The sequence below is a fragment of the Anthonomus grandis genome, chromosome 13 (assembly GCF_022605725.1).
Source record: "Anthonomus grandis grandis chromosome 13, icAntGran1.3, whole genome shotgun sequence".
Classification (NCBI taxonomy): domain Eukaryota; kingdom Metazoa; phylum Arthropoda; class Insecta; order Coleoptera; family Curculionidae; genus Anthonomus; species Anthonomus grandis.
Window position 1 is genome coordinate 25,127,605 of NC_065558.1, and position 15,420 is coordinate 25,143,024.

A 15,420-nucleotide genomic window follows, 5' to 3' on the forward strand; every position below is an offset into this window, starting at 1 on the left:
AAGAATTTTCAATAGTCGATACGGAATTAACCTCGAAATTAACTGAATTGGCAATCATTTTGGCTACTTTATTTTTGGATGAAATACTTTCTTCTATATATCCTTCAGCTACTGAAGAGCTTTTCCATTTCCTATGTTGTTTTAGCATTTCAAACGAAGCACCTGCCTCAACAAGTAAAGTTGACGATGTGCGACGCAAACAGTGGCCGGTACAAGCTTCTGCATTATCCGGTTTTAAAAAATTCGCGATTTTTTCGAATTTTCCAGCAGGTTGTACTGTACAGCGACTCTTTCTATAGGTAATAAAGAATCTTCGCTCCTTTATTCCAGCTGGTCTTAATGCTGCGTACTTATTAAATTTAAAGCGCCTAAATTCGGGACATATCCTTTCGACCTAACTTTTAAAAAAGATATGAGACGATGGTATTGCGACATGTTTATATTTTTATAGACCATTAACGTAGAACTTAGGGTAGAATATTTGGTCCAGAGAGAGTTCGGACTGTATTTTTCCGACTAAAAATATTAAAATGTGTTAAACATATGTACCTATTAAAATAAAATCAATAACTTTCAGTTCTTGAAAATATGCCATTAGAACGGTTTCGGTTATTTGAACAATTGCGTTGGCATCTTTCCAAATACCAAATATGCCATACTCCCGATCATACTGTTGCCTTGATTAAACTGGCAAAAGATTTTCGGTCGCTTTTATGACCTTTTCTCTTTTATTTTGTGGAATTTCTTCCATTTTAAGCAAATATTTAAACAAAAAATCCCAACTGACTAACTGACAGAAACATCAAAGTCAAACTTAAATAATAACTGCAAGTCATTTGATAAATTTCTGTAGGTAGGTATGTACTACGTATACCTACCTGTACAGGTAGACCCTATTTTTTAATTAATATTAAAATTATTTTTGTTCATAATAATCAATTTTTAGGTAAAACATAAAGCATTGTATGCACCACGGGCATTGTTAGACTCTAATGCCCATCAGGCGGAAACTATTTCCACCTTTCGGGCATTATCGTCCTTACAATGCCCTTGATACATAAATAGCTATTATTTAACTCTCGACACGCATTTTGCTATACTTATCAAGTTATGTATAATTTTAGTAATATCAAATGTGTTCTCACTATGGTAAACTTCTGGGCTTAACTGACAGTTAGCACTGATGATGGCTCATAAGCCGAAAGCGCTCTGCTTTTAAAATAAAATTTCTCTGAATACATCTGGTTTGATTAAATTTGTTTTAAGACTTTATTCAAAAATTATTATGCCAAGTTATTAAGCGAATCGATCTATAATTATTTATGGTAATCGATTTTTTCTTAAAAGCTTTGGTGGTATGAGTATCTTTTAAACCAATATTTATCATTACTGGAAAATGATCTGTTACATAGCTCTCTAGAACAAACGATTTTAATTCCAAATGAGGAATATTTTTACATTTTAAGAATATGTATCCAGGTTAATATCATATTTATATACAGGGTGTCCCATAAATAATGGAACGGCAGATTCCTTTTTTTAGAATCTATTTTTTAAATTTAACACCGTATAACTAGGAAACGAAGCATTTTTAGACTAAGGTAAGTTGCTTTAAATCGGCTTATTTTGACCTCAGGTATATATCCTAGGATTTTGTACAGACCTTTTAGAGACACTCTATATCTATATACAGGATGCTTGGTTCAACGACGTATACATATAAGAAAGGGGGGATAGGTGAGATCATTTAGAACATATTTAACCCTATGTAGTGTTATACCATGTGTTACGGTTTTTGAGATATCATTTTTTCCGAATTGTACTGAATTTGTTGATGGATCCATAAATATTATAATAACACTTTTGTTAATTATTTTATCTAATTAATGATTTTATTATAAATATTATTTTTTTATTATAAACCCGAATGTATATTTCATAGATATAAAACACGTACTGGGATCTACATTTGATTTAAAAAAATTGTTGAACAATGGAATGTAGGCAATTGATGATGAGTTTCCGAAATATCTAACTTGGAGTTTATAAGCGAATAACCTGAAGGGTGGAAATAAGATATTCATTCAAATATTTTCAAAAACTTCCTTTATCTTTATTCTTTTTATTGTTATATTACATTCCAACAGAAAATGCTGCTTCTTTTTTATTGACAGCTGTTTAGAGATGTGGTTCAGTTTTTTAAATTTTATTTTTGTTGTTGTTGCTCCTTAGCAGCTTTGCGTTGCCTTGGACAAATGTAACGGACAAACTCGTCTTTTATGACTTTTACCTATAAGTAAATGAAACAAATTATTAAATATTAAATTTTTAATATTTAATAATTTGTATAATATTATATTTTTTTTAAATAAAGGAAAAAGCGTTTATATGGATTGTAGTAAGTTTTGTAATTAGTGTTTAAAGATATAACCGAAGATTACTTAGCACCGAGTAGTTTTAAACAAACTAAAAAATATGCAGGAAAATACGGAATGTGAAATACAAATTGTAAATATTAAAGTAGGTTAATTAAAAAACGCGAATGTTCTCTTTACAAAAAATACATATGACGGATTACCAAAATGCACAAAAAAAAATTATTTACATGTATTTACAAGAATTAATTACTCTCATGCTCGAAATGAGAACCACTCTTTTTAATACAACGTCGACATCTTGGTCGCATCTCTGTAGTGGATACGCTTACCCTTAGTTTCGCCTTCATTATCTGCTGCTGCGTTAATTTTTTGGGTAAGGTGTTTTAGATTTAGGATTTCCTTCATTTTACACCAGGTCTTTCATTCTTCCCCAAACATGGTAGTCGAGGAGGGTCAAATCGAGAGATCTAGCTGGCCACAATATTGGTTAATTTTGGCCTATCCACCTATTACGAAAATGATTGTTAAGAAAATCTCTTACAGTTATCCGATAATGGGCGGGATATCTATCGTTTTGGTATATGATTTGATCTTATATCCAGAGGAACTTCATCCAAAATATCAGGTAAGTTATTTCTCAAAAATTTTAGATAATTTTCACCATTTGAAATATACCCCCACATTTACATTAAATTTTCGTTGGTATGAAATTTGTTTCTTCATATGAGAATTTTCGTCTGTCCAATAATGTAGGTTGTGGAAATTAATAATCCCTTCGCGAGCAAAATTGAATTCATCCGTCCATAAAATTTTCTGTAAAAATGTGTTATCTACTATGTTGGCATTTAAAATGATTTGGCAGAAAGTGATTTTTCGAACAGGGTCACCTTCCTCAAGCCCTTGCACGGGGCTATAATGAAATTGGTGCATTTTCTCAAAATGCAGAACTGTCCACACTTTTCTACAGCTGTTGCGCTATTTTCCTGGTGCTAGTGGTGGGATCTCTTCAGTTTTTTCAGTTTCAGGGATCAGTTTTATTTAAAATTTGCATTTTCATTTTAAATCATCATATTCATGATTCGAAGAAGCAGCCATTATATCAAAATATTTAACAAAAATATTACAAAATAAGTGGTATGAAATACTGAAGATGACAACTGTTGATAACTAATCAAATTCTAAAAGGTAAGTTTGTCCGTCGCGGGGCAACGGGCAAAACAAACCTACTAAGCAGCAACATCAATAACAAAAATAAAATTTTAAACACAGAACCAGATCTTTCAACTAATCTCAGTAAAAGAGAATCAACATTTTCTGTTAGAATGTGATATAAAAATAAAAAAACAAAGATAAATAAAAGGTATTCGCGTATAAGCTCGAAGGTAGATACTTCGGAAATTCGTTTTGTACATTGAACTAAGTCATATTTTTTTATCATATGTACAATTCAGTATGTATTTTATATCATTGAAACACACATTCAAATTTACAATAAAAAAATAATCAGATAAAATAATTAACAAAAATTTTATTATATCTTTTATGAATCTATCACCAAATTCGGTAAAATTCGGAAAAATGATGATATCTCGAAAACCGTAACACTTGGTATAACATTATATAAGGTTAATTATGTTAAAAATTAGATATTTTCACATTTGTAAATGCTATTAACGGTTTTCAGTTACCCAATGATCACATTTTAATCTCCCTTGACATGGTTTTATTATTTACAAACATTCCGCTGGATCTTATCACATAAATATTAAAAGAAAAATGGGATCTTGTAGCACCTCACACTTCATTATCGAAAAATATTTTTTTAAGACTAATCAATTTTACTTTTAATAATACTTACTTTAGTTTTAACGACAATTTTTATAAAGACATTTTTGGTACCCCAATAGGTTCACCCATAAGTCCTATTTTTGCTTCTATTGTTTTGGATATGTAGATGATTCAATTTGTGCTGTTCCTCCTGATCAAATTGAAACCACATTGAATTTGTTTAATTCTTTTAATCGAAAATTACAGTTCACAATTACAGAAACAGAAAAAGATTGTATCTTACCTTCTCTTGACACAAAAGTTATCCGGACTGATGATAATACAATTATTTTGGACTGGTATCAAAAAAGTACAGCTTCAGGCAGATTTATTAATTATTGGTCATATCATCCTAAGAACCAGAAATACAACACAGTAATCGCTATGAAAAATAGGGTAACGCATATTAGTGATGAACAATTCTTACAGAACAATCTTAAGAAAAAAAAATATATATATATAAATAAAAAAAGATAAAATATAGATAATAACATCTTATCTATCCAATCTCCTTTATTAAATTAACATATATTTCAAGGAAATATCTTATTGATGGGCAACCAATGTTGTTTTAAATAGCTTGTTGAGGTGTTTTAAATAGCATTTTTTATTTACTCAGGTACAGTTTTAATATTTCTTATAAGTACTATTACATATTTTTGTTTCATCTGCACGGATTCAATCAGTGTTTTTAGTACAAGCATTGCTTTTATGAAAATATTCTTGATATTAATAGCATCTAAAATTATTTATAGCACGAAATACCTTTATACACGGCACACCGAGCAGGCATCTCATGTGGTTATTCTTCTGAACCACATTTCAGAAGAATAATTATCACTTTTAACACTACATAAGGTTTATTTTAATACTTTAAGGTTTATTTTTTCTTCGATTAAGTTTAAAATATTTCGAGAGTCGAAACCAGTTTTAAATTTTGTAATTAGTGTTGGTTATTCAGACGATTTCTCCAGTATTGTTAGGCGTTTTTTCCAATATCGGAAAAATTCATTAAATAAATCGGAATAATAATGTTCAATTATATTGCACTTTCCTTTTGTTAGTTCATTTAATTTTAATGTTATTCATCAAATTAAAAATATCACAAATCACAGCAAATATTTGATCAATATCGACTAGTTTATCGCAGTTATTGCATTTCTTAGTATGAAATTGTTATTACAATAGAATAGTTTTATTTAAAATCAACTATTAATTTTTTTTAGGATATCTTGTGGGAAATGCAGGTCTTTTAGTAACTTTATTACAACTTGTAATAGCTTATGCAATTCTTTATTTTACTGTTAGTTCTGTATGCGCCATATCCACTAATGGGGCTGTGGAAGGAGGAGGGGCATATTGTATCCTTTACCATAGTTATGTTTTACTGGGATTAGTTAAGTAATTAAGTTAAAGGTCCAAAAAGTATTATATAAAATTTACTCTGTAATAATATCTTAACAAAATCTCTAGTTATGATAAGTAGAACCTTAGGACCAGAATTTGGTGGGTCAATAGGAACCCTATTTTTCTTGGCAAATATTGTTAGCAGTGCTCTTTGTATATCAGGGTGTATAGAGGGCTTAGTAGCCAATTTAGGACCCTCAGGTAAGAAGTTTTTGTTAAAATATAAATTTCTAACTTTATTCTTTTACTAGGATACTTTAGCAAAAATATTGTACAAGGAAGTCGGTGGTGGGAGTTTCTATACTGCTCAATTCTTAACATAGCAAATCTCATAATTTGTCTAATAGGAGCTTCCATGTTTGCCAAGACAACGGTTTTTGTATTAGCAATAGTTTGCATATGCTTAGCTATAACTTTTTTTAGTTTCTTTTATCAACCAACCCAGGAGGTACAAATTATGTTTAATCCTGTATACTTTACTATAATAATATATCGGTTTTTAGGTTCCCATTCCATCAATAAATACTTTGTGTCCAAATATAACTAATTTCACGTATACAGGACTTAATACAACCACATTACACGACAATCTGTTCTCCCATTATGGTAGGGACTACACTACACCCAATGGTGAAACTGTTACCTTCGCTACAGTTTTTGGAGTTCTTTTTTCTGGAGTTACAGGCATTATGGCTGGAGCAAACATGAGCGGTAAAAATAAAATCTGTTTATATTATACATTTAAAAAATAATTCCGTTATAGGAGAATTAAAAAGTCCAGGAAAATCTATCCCCAAAGGGACTTTATCAGCGGTTACATTTACTTTGTGTGTTTATCTAACAATGTCTTTACTAACTGCATCTACTGCGACCAGTGACTTGATGAGAAATAACTACCTATATTTGGAAAAAGTCAGGTAATGATTTCCCATAATTATTATTACTAATATTATTATCATCGATCAATAATCATATTATTATTACTAATATTATTATTATTATTAAATTTAGTGTATTTCCTGCAAGTGTAGCCATTGGTCTTTTTACTGCAACATGGTCAGCTGCGCTAAGTAATGTTATTGGCGGATCACGTGTTTTAGAAGCTCTGGCCAAAGATAGAATTTTTGGTAGGTTAATATTAATTTGACTTTATTGAATAAAGCCTATAGGAAATTTTCTTTAGGTTATGTCCTGGATTTTATAACGAAAGGAACATGGAAAGGGAATCCTGTAGCTGCAGTATTAGTGTCGGCGTTTCTTGTACAACTTGTACTTCTGATTGGTTCTCTTAACTTAATTGCCCAACTGAACGCTGTGTTATTTTTATTGAGTTATTTGGCTACAAATTTGGCATGTTTAGGGCTTGAACTTGCTGGAGCACCTAATTTTAGGTAATTTGAAGCAACACTTTTTATATTTAATTGTACAGCGATGTAATATATTGTTTTAGACCTTCCTTTGCCTATTTTACGTGGCATACTGCCCTTATAGGACTTATCGGAACTCTAGTGATGATGTTTGTTATAAACGCCATTTATGCTGCTTGTAGCATAGCTGCATGTATGTTTTTGGTGATATGTTTGCATCTGTTTTCTCCTTCAAAAGGTGCAGATTGGGGAAGTATATCTCAGGCTTTGATATTTCACCAGGTAAGTCTTTAGTTACTTTACTTACTTTTAGGCCGGTCTTCCATATCCAGTTGGAAGCTCGTGTGGGCTGGTTAAAAAAGTATTAATTATATTTCCAGTTTTCTTGATATACATTTAATTCACAATAAATAAGTGAAGTTGATGCAGTTCAAAATATTAATCGGTGTTATATTATAAACTAAGGCTATAATTAAAATATTTCAAGATACAGGTTTTGTGTTTAAATACATAAAAGTCTTTGCGTCTCTAATAATGAAGTCTCTATAAAGTTAATAGTATCATCATGAAACATCTTCTTTGTTATATAAAAAAGCTACTATTTAGAGCCAAACTTCGTAAATTTAGTGTTCATTTGGTTTTCTTTGCAAACAAAATAAAAGGAGGGCCCCTAGATTAATTATTATAAGTTGTAGTTGTGGTATATTTCCTTTTTTAAAATATTTTTACCTCATAAGCTCTTTTATTTTACTTTTCCGATTTCTTCACAGACGTTCCCTTATTTTGTTTTGTGATTAGTGAATTAAACAGATGTCTTAATTCATATTTATGTAATTATTAAAACTTGTGAAAAATGATTGCTTAGCAATGTGATTGTTTGATCTGGTCTCATAACAAGAGAAGCAGATTTCGGATTTTTTTCCTTTTTCAAGCCATATCGAAAATAATACCAGTTTACCAACAGAGGATCCAAGACGAGAAGTCTATAAGTTTGTTCTTGGTATCCAGAAATTTGGTGGCGGGCAGCTTTATAAGTATTCCAGGGTTTCTGAGGTAGCAAAGGACCACGAATTTATGTAAACAGAGAATTGGAATTGGAAAATAGGATCTCTAAAATATAGCCAAATTTTTATCACAAAAAAATTAATTTTGTGATAAAAATATATGAACCTTTTTTGAAAAAATGAACCTCCACAAGAGAGAAGCAGGAAATTTCGAACGGTCAGTGGTCCGGGATCCCGTGAGACATATGACTTCGTCATGTGTGGAGAGTGAAAAAAAGCGATAGGGTTTTACTATCTGAATACGAAACCCGTTTGTTGTAAACCCAAATCGGTGACAGTTTTTTGCAATTAATTTTTGAAGTCACAAAAACATCGGCCAAATTTCATGGTTTGCGGGAACTTGACCATTTGCAGTATGTTTTCTATTTTAAAAAAGTAGGTAGATAATCAGGATATTTACTCTACTAATACTTTTGCCTGAGTTTTCGCTATTATTTAGCAATTTGTATGTAGGCTTTTAGGCGAAAAAAAAAGATTTAGTAAATGAAACCCGACTTCTAATGTTTACAAAAAAAATATCAAGAACGCAATATTGATGATAAATTTTTAAAAAGGTTGACGATTCTGATGCGTCGTCTCTGACCCCCTGCAAGTCTTCTAAATTGTGGCATTCAGAGTATATTACATATATGTAGAGGACTTATTTTTCTGAAAAACTTAAAAGTTCTCCTATAAAGTATGATAAGAGGAAAGCAGAGGAATTTAAATTGTTGTGGTTTAAAGTAGACCAATTTCTACGTATGGTTTGAAACGTTCATTTAACCTGAAGACGATGAGGCTGTGAATGATATAAATCTGAATTGAATTTTTTTTTGGAAGTAATGAACCCGAATGAACTTTATACATACACTTTTCGTCGAAAACTCGACTGTTAAACAATAATTCTTAAAGATTTGATAATAAACTGCACTTTCACATATGTCAATACTTTTACATGCTTGTCATGTTTTTTTTTAACAGGAAATTAGTTATTTGCTATATTTCAAGACTTTTTTCTCTAGTAGCAAATTTTTTTCGTATTTACATTAATATTTGCGGTTAATATAAAATGAAAATCGTTCCAAATAGAGTAAAAACTTATTTATTGCAAGAATTACTATTCGCGAGATACATATTTTGCGGCTCAGAAAACGTTAAACTTTTTCAATGTGTAATCCAGTATAAGAGGGATTGGGACAATAGCAATGAATCAGAAATATTTCAAGGGACTTTTGTTGAAATAACGACTTTTTGTTGTGATATACATTTAAAAAATTGTCAGTACGTGGTGTGTATATTATAGCATATTTTTAACTGTTTTTTTTTTTTTAATTTTTAATGTAAGTCGACATGAAACACGGTATTAATTTTTTTGCTAAGTGCACGGTGGAAATAAGATTTGGACTTTCCTCTTTCTTTTCGCTTTCGTATGTTAAGCATCAAATTCTTTAATCTTGATCAAATTCCTTTGAACATTACTTCAAATTAAATGATATAAATATGTAAAATTTACAACGCCCTTATTCGTACTACAATATTATTTAAATGCAACTACACAATTGTATGACTTAACGATGTGATGTGATTTTCTATTGAAGAGATTGATGAAGATTTTTTAGCTAGTTTGTCACACTTTGACCATTTTCTCCAATCATTTTTTTTTCTGGGTCTTCTTGCATGTGTTTAGTATCTGTAGAGCTGTATTTGAATAATAAAAAAGTCCTTGAATTGATGATTTAAAGTCCTGTTAAATTCAAAAGATGTAAAAACCCGATGAATACTGTTAAATATACAGGATGCGTCAAGAAGACTGGGCCGTTGTCAATTTTATTATTTTAAATAGAAGATCGCATTTATTAACGCATTTTGGGATTTTATCATAAATTCCAAACACAATTAATATACAACACCCTATATCAGTCTTGAACTGTTCTCGAAATATCAACAATTGAAAATCAAAATTTTTTAAAAATTCATCAGGCTTTAAAACCTAAATTATTTAACTCTGGATCCTTTTTTGTGTCACAGGTGGCAGGTGGGACACATCGACTTTGTTTAATAAATTTGACGTCTTGGCTAAGTTCAATATTGGCCGAAATTCAATTACTTTATCAGCTGAAAATAGTAAAGAGATTGGATGAAATTAGCAGCATTAACGAAAGGACTAGATCTAGTCGGCCAAAATCCTTAACTTATCGCAAAAGTCCTTATAAAATTCACTTGGTGCAAAAATGTTTGGCAGATGATTTTCACAGGAGGGTAGAATTTTATCAAACAATCATGGCAAAACTAGGTCAAGATCAGAACTTAATAAATAACACTATGTTTTCGGATAAAGCTACTTTTCAGCTACATGCGATTTTAAACAGCGAAAAGTGTAGGTACTGGACCAACGGAAATCCATATTGAATGGAGGAAGTGCGTACACAATATCCCCAAAAAGTTAATGTGTCGACTGCGATATTTGGAATCCGCGTAATTGGGCCATACTTTATTGACGGAAACCTTCCGTAAAGTATTTAGAAATGCTTTGAAACCGCAATGTCATATCGAGAGTGCGTGATTACTTAAATTTTACTTGTTCAAATAGGTGGATAGGCGAGGGGGTACCATAGAATGACCAGCTAGGTCCCCAGACCTCTCCCCTTCAGATTACTTTTTTTGGGCCATTTGAAACTTTTCAAATTTCTTAAGAGTATTTGCCACTAAACCTGAAAATGTAGAGGTCTTAAAACAACACATAACAAATAAAGCTGGCCAAATTACATAAGAAATGATTCGAAATGTTATTAACAAATCTTATTTCAACCTTGCGTATTGTCAGGAAGCGCAAGGAAAGTATTTTGAACATTTAATTAAATAGTTTTGTTTTGTACCAAAGTTTGTATTACAAAATAAAAAGGGCGTTATTTGCTTAACATTTTGAAACTAGAAATTTGTTTTTTTTTGTTTTTTTTAAGTTTCGGTTAAATCTAAAGCAATTGTTAAACGACTGCTTATGAAAAACTAAGCTAGGAGAGTGCAACCCGAATTTATCATAGAATTTAAAAATGTATTAATAAGTGGGATGTTCTGTTTACAATAATAAAGTTATACCGGGTGGTGCGTCGCCGAGCGGAACATAGGAAAATCCATGTAAATTTTAAGAAGGTCAATTATTGGCTTCCCTGTACATTATATAGAAAATATGTAAGATAATTTTTTGAAGAGACCAATCTGGCAAACCCTTGTGCAAAGTTTCAAAAAATTTTAACAAGCGAATCTTGAATTATTCAATTAAATGTAGGTAATTGCAAAATTAGCAAATTTTCGGTTCAGGTAAAACCAAACGGGCACCAGTAAAATGAATATTGTCACTGACGTGAGGAAAAGTGTCAATAAATCAGTGACAGGCGATATTTGAAAACAAGTATGAATTATTCAATCGACGAAAAAATAGCCATAATTAAGTGGCATTATGCGGGAAACAGTTTTAGAGCAGTATCTGAAATGTTTTCAGTTTATTTCCCTACCAAGCCCATTCCGTCCATTTCAACTATTAAACGTATTGTCAATAAGTTCGAGTCCAAAGATACCGTAATAAATAATTGTAAATGTTCAACTCATGATATCGAAAATAGAGCCGAAGAAAGAGAGAACAGAGATCTCAATATTCTACTAAGCGTGGAAGAAAACAAGATGGTTAGTACGATGGTTCTCGGGCAAGAGGTAAATAAACATCATACAACGGTATTGCGCACTTTAAAAAAAACACAAATACTATTCATATAAATTCGAAAAACATCCAAGAGCTGCAGGAAGGAGATGAAGAGCGAAGAATGGCATTTTGTTTTGAAATGATGGAAAGAGCAAATAATGATAGGAATTTTTTAAGAAATATTTGTTTTACCGATGAATGTACAGGGTGGCCAAATAAGAATGCGAGGTATTGTATCTGGAAAACTATTCATCGTAGAAGCTTGCGATAAAAAAATTTATTACTAAAATGGCCAAGAGAATGACCTGGAAAATATTTTCAAGTTTCTAAAATGGCCGCTAGGGGGGCGCAACTGCAATCTTGAATCTAGAAAACTGATGTTTCTGTAAATTTTGCTGAATTAACCTAACAAAAAAATAGCTGATTATTAAAGTAGAGACTAATCCGAACCTTTTTTATTTGAATAGTTTTGCTGTATCTCTAAAAATAAAGTGGTGGGGGGTGTTCAAAAGTTGGCCTAAAACACACCCTGTATACTAAAAACGCCTTAGCCGATTTTATCAAACTTGGGCTAGTTGAAAAGAGCTATTATTAAGCTACGAATATTATTATATTTCATGTTTTTTTAGTTTAACATCTCGCCGCTAGAGGCTTTCTGACACAAATGACTAATTTTCTCAAAAAACTTAAATGCGTTGATATGATTTTTTTTCATAGAAAAATAGCTAAATGATGTCTAAATAATCTTGCGAAAACCGCAACTCGATATCTTGTTCCTAACCTAAAATATAGGCCAAAGAATATTTTATACCCTTAAATTTTAATTTTTTTATACTAATTATTTTGGAATTTTTTAAAATTCACTACTTTTGAAAACAAAATTTACCATTTTTGAAAATATTACCTAATGTCACTAAAAGGTAAGTATTAATAATGCTTATATCAAAAATCAGACCTATTTTATGTTATATATTCACTATGGATATAATACGAAAAAAATAATTATTAGAAAGCAGGCCATGGAATGCAACAAAACAAATGTCTACTCAAATTATAAACATTCCTCAAATTGTCAATAGTAAGTTGTCAAAAGTTTTACGTTACTTGAGCATTTTTTGTTTTTGCAAAATGCGTTTTACGAACGATGAAGCTGTTGATACGCTTGCGGTTTATTTTGAATGTCTTCAAAATGCTGCAGTAGCAAAAAGAGTTTATGCTGCTCGATATCCAAATCGAAGTCCTTGCGATATTACATTTTCCCCCGATTAGTGGCGAACTTACGAGCCAATGGTAGTTTTCGGCCTAGGTTTCAACGGCCAAGAATTAGAAGAAATGTGGACAATATTAACAGCGTACTGGGATATATTGAAGGAAATCCTCACGTTAGCACAAGAGCATTATCCCTTGAATTAGGCATATCAAGAACAACGATTCAAAATATTTTGAAGGACAATAGGTAAATTCTAATAGCCATCGCCATATATGGATTTATTTAAGTTCAGCTTTTTTTTAAATATATTTATAGAATGCACCCATATCATGTTAATTTACATCAGGCATTGGAAGAAGCAGACTTTGACCGTAGGTTGAACTACTGCCATTGGATATTAGGCATGATACGCGAGGACAGAGATTTTTTATTTAAAATTCTTTGGACCGATGAAGCCACATTTAATAGTGACGGTAGAGTCAACCTGTATAACATGCATTATTGGTCTGCAGGAAATCCGCATTGGTTGCGTGAAGTTCAGCACCAAGGGCGCTGGAGTTTAAATGTGTGGTGTGGTATACTTGGAGGCAACATTATTGGACCATATTTTTTTGAGCAATCTCTAAATGGCAATGTTTTTTTCGACTTTTTGGTAAATCAATTACCGTTGTTGCTGGAAGATGTGCCACTGGAAGTCCGGCAAAATTCGTTTTTGCAGTTGGATGGTTGTCCAGCACATTTTGCTAGGAATGTGCGAGAGCATATTAATAACATTTTTCAACAGCGGTGGATTGGAAGAGGAAGCCTGTTTCCATGGCCTCCGCGATCCCCAGACTTAACCTGTTTTGATTTCTATTTATGGGGGGCGGTTAAAGGACATTGTATTTCAGAATCAGCCTACGACTAGAGAAGATATGAAAAACCGCATTCTTAATCCAATACATACCATACCGAGAGCCGAAAATGAAGCTGCAGTTCTATCTACCCATGAGAGGCTTCAGCAATGCATAGAGCGTGATGGTCAGCATTTCGAGCATTTACGGGGGCATTAAAACCCTTTCTTTTTAAAATCGGTCCTTTATAGGGCCACAACTTACATTATAAAAGAAATTCGAAATAAATTATTTTGTACTTATATTAAGGGATTTCCATATAAAATTTTCTTTGGCCTAAATTTTAGGTTAGGATGATGATATTAAGATGCGGTTTTCGCAAGCATATTTAGGCGTCATTAAGCTATTTTTTTGTATAAAAAAATTTATACCATTGCATTTAAGTGTTTTGAGAAAATTAGTAATTTGTGTCAGAAAGCCGAAAAAAGCCCTCTAGCGGCGAGATGTAAAACTAAAAAAAACATGAAATATAATAATATTCGTAGCTTAATAATAGCTCTTTTCAACTAGACCAAGTTTGATAAAATCGGCTAAGGTGTTTTTAGTATACAGGGTGTGTTTTAAGCCAACTTTTGAACACCCTCCACCACTTTATTTTTAGAGATACAGCAAAACTATTCAAATAAAAAAGGTTCGGATTAGTCTCTACTTTAATAATCAGCTATTTTTTTGTTAGGTTAATTCAGCAAAATTTACAGAAACATCAGTTTTCTAGATTCAAGATTGCAGTTGCGCCCCCTAGCGGCCATTTTAGAAACTTGAAAATATTTTCCAGGTCATTCTCTTGGCCATTTTAGTAATAAATTTTTTTATCGCAAGCTTCTACGATGAATAGTTTCCCAGATACAGTACCTCGCATTCTTATTTGGCCACCCTGTACATTTACCCTAAACAATGAACCAAATTTTCAGAATTACCGGTATTGGAGCCAAGAAAATGAACATCGCTTTGTTCATACTCGGACACAATATCTCCAAAAAACAAATGTATTCGTGGGAATTATCGGACACCATATCATTGGACCCTTTTTTATGGACTATAACCTAACAGCTGAAATCTATTTGGACTTATTTCAAAATCAAATTGGACCCGCCTTGGAAGAAGTTGTTCAGGAAGATCAAATGATCTGGTACCAAATGGATAGTTGCCCGGCCCATAATGCCCGTATGGTTAGAGAGTGCTTGGAAAATGCTTTTAACGGCAATATTATTGGTCCACCTGATCTTTCACCGAATTACTTCTTTTTGTGGGGTCATTTAAAAAGTGTAATTTATAAAAGTGTAAAATTTGAGAACCTAAACCAGTTACAAAACGCTATTTCGCTAGAATGTAATAAAATTTCCCAATATCAACTTAGTAACGTTAGAAATGAATTTTATGATCGGTTAGGATATTGTTAGGTGTTAATGGGGGGGTTGTTTGAACATTTGATTAATTGATGTTTTTATGTAATTCTCTATTATTTAAAAAAAAGTTATTGTATTTTATTTTATTTTATTTTTCCACACTTAGTAAAATATTAAGAGTTCTGTTCTCTCTTTTTTCGGATCTATTTTTGGATTCGTCTTTGGACTCGAATTTACTAACAATAGGTTTAA

General features: G+C 31.7%; 2 protein-coding genes across 6 annotated transcripts in view; one reads left to right on the plus strand and one right to left on the minus strand.

The window, feature by feature from the left end:
• The window catches only part of LOC126743949 (solute carrier family 12 member 9), a 137,577-nt gene that overhangs the window by 25,011 nt on the left and 97,146 nt on the right, over nucleotides 1-15,420 (plus strand). For all 5 annotated transcript variants that reach the window (XM_050451234.1, XM_050451236.1, XM_050451238.1 and 2 more), the window contains 8 exons: nucleotides 5,432-5,566; nucleotides 5,679-5,813; nucleotides 5,864-6,060; nucleotides 6,116-6,323; nucleotides 6,376-6,529; nucleotides 6,624-6,739; nucleotides 6,796-7,003; nucleotides 7,063-7,261. In XM_050451234.1, the coding sequence (XP_050307191.1) occupies nucleotides 5,432-5,566; nucleotides 5,679-5,813; nucleotides 5,864-6,060; nucleotides 6,116-6,323; nucleotides 6,376-6,529; nucleotides 6,624-6,739; nucleotides 6,796-7,003; nucleotides 7,063-7,261 (1,352 nt within the window). The remainder of the gene's footprint in view (nucleotides 1-5,431; nucleotides 5,567-5,678; nucleotides 5,814-5,863; nucleotides 6,061-6,115; nucleotides 6,324-6,375; nucleotides 6,530-6,623; nucleotides 6,740-6,795; nucleotides 7,004-7,062; nucleotides 7,262-15,420) is intronic.
• The window catches only part of LOC126743951 (ceramide-1-phosphate transfer protein), a 147,900-nt gene continuing 137,001 nt past the window's right edge, over nucleotides 4,522-15,420 (minus strand). Inside the window, exon 4 of the mRNA XM_050451244.1 lies at nucleotides 4,522-4,557. Within this exon, the coding sequence (XP_050307201.1) occupies nucleotides 4,537-4,557 (21 nt within the window). The 3' untranslated portion in view covers nucleotides 4,522-4,536. The remainder of the gene's footprint in view (nucleotides 4,558-15,420) is intronic.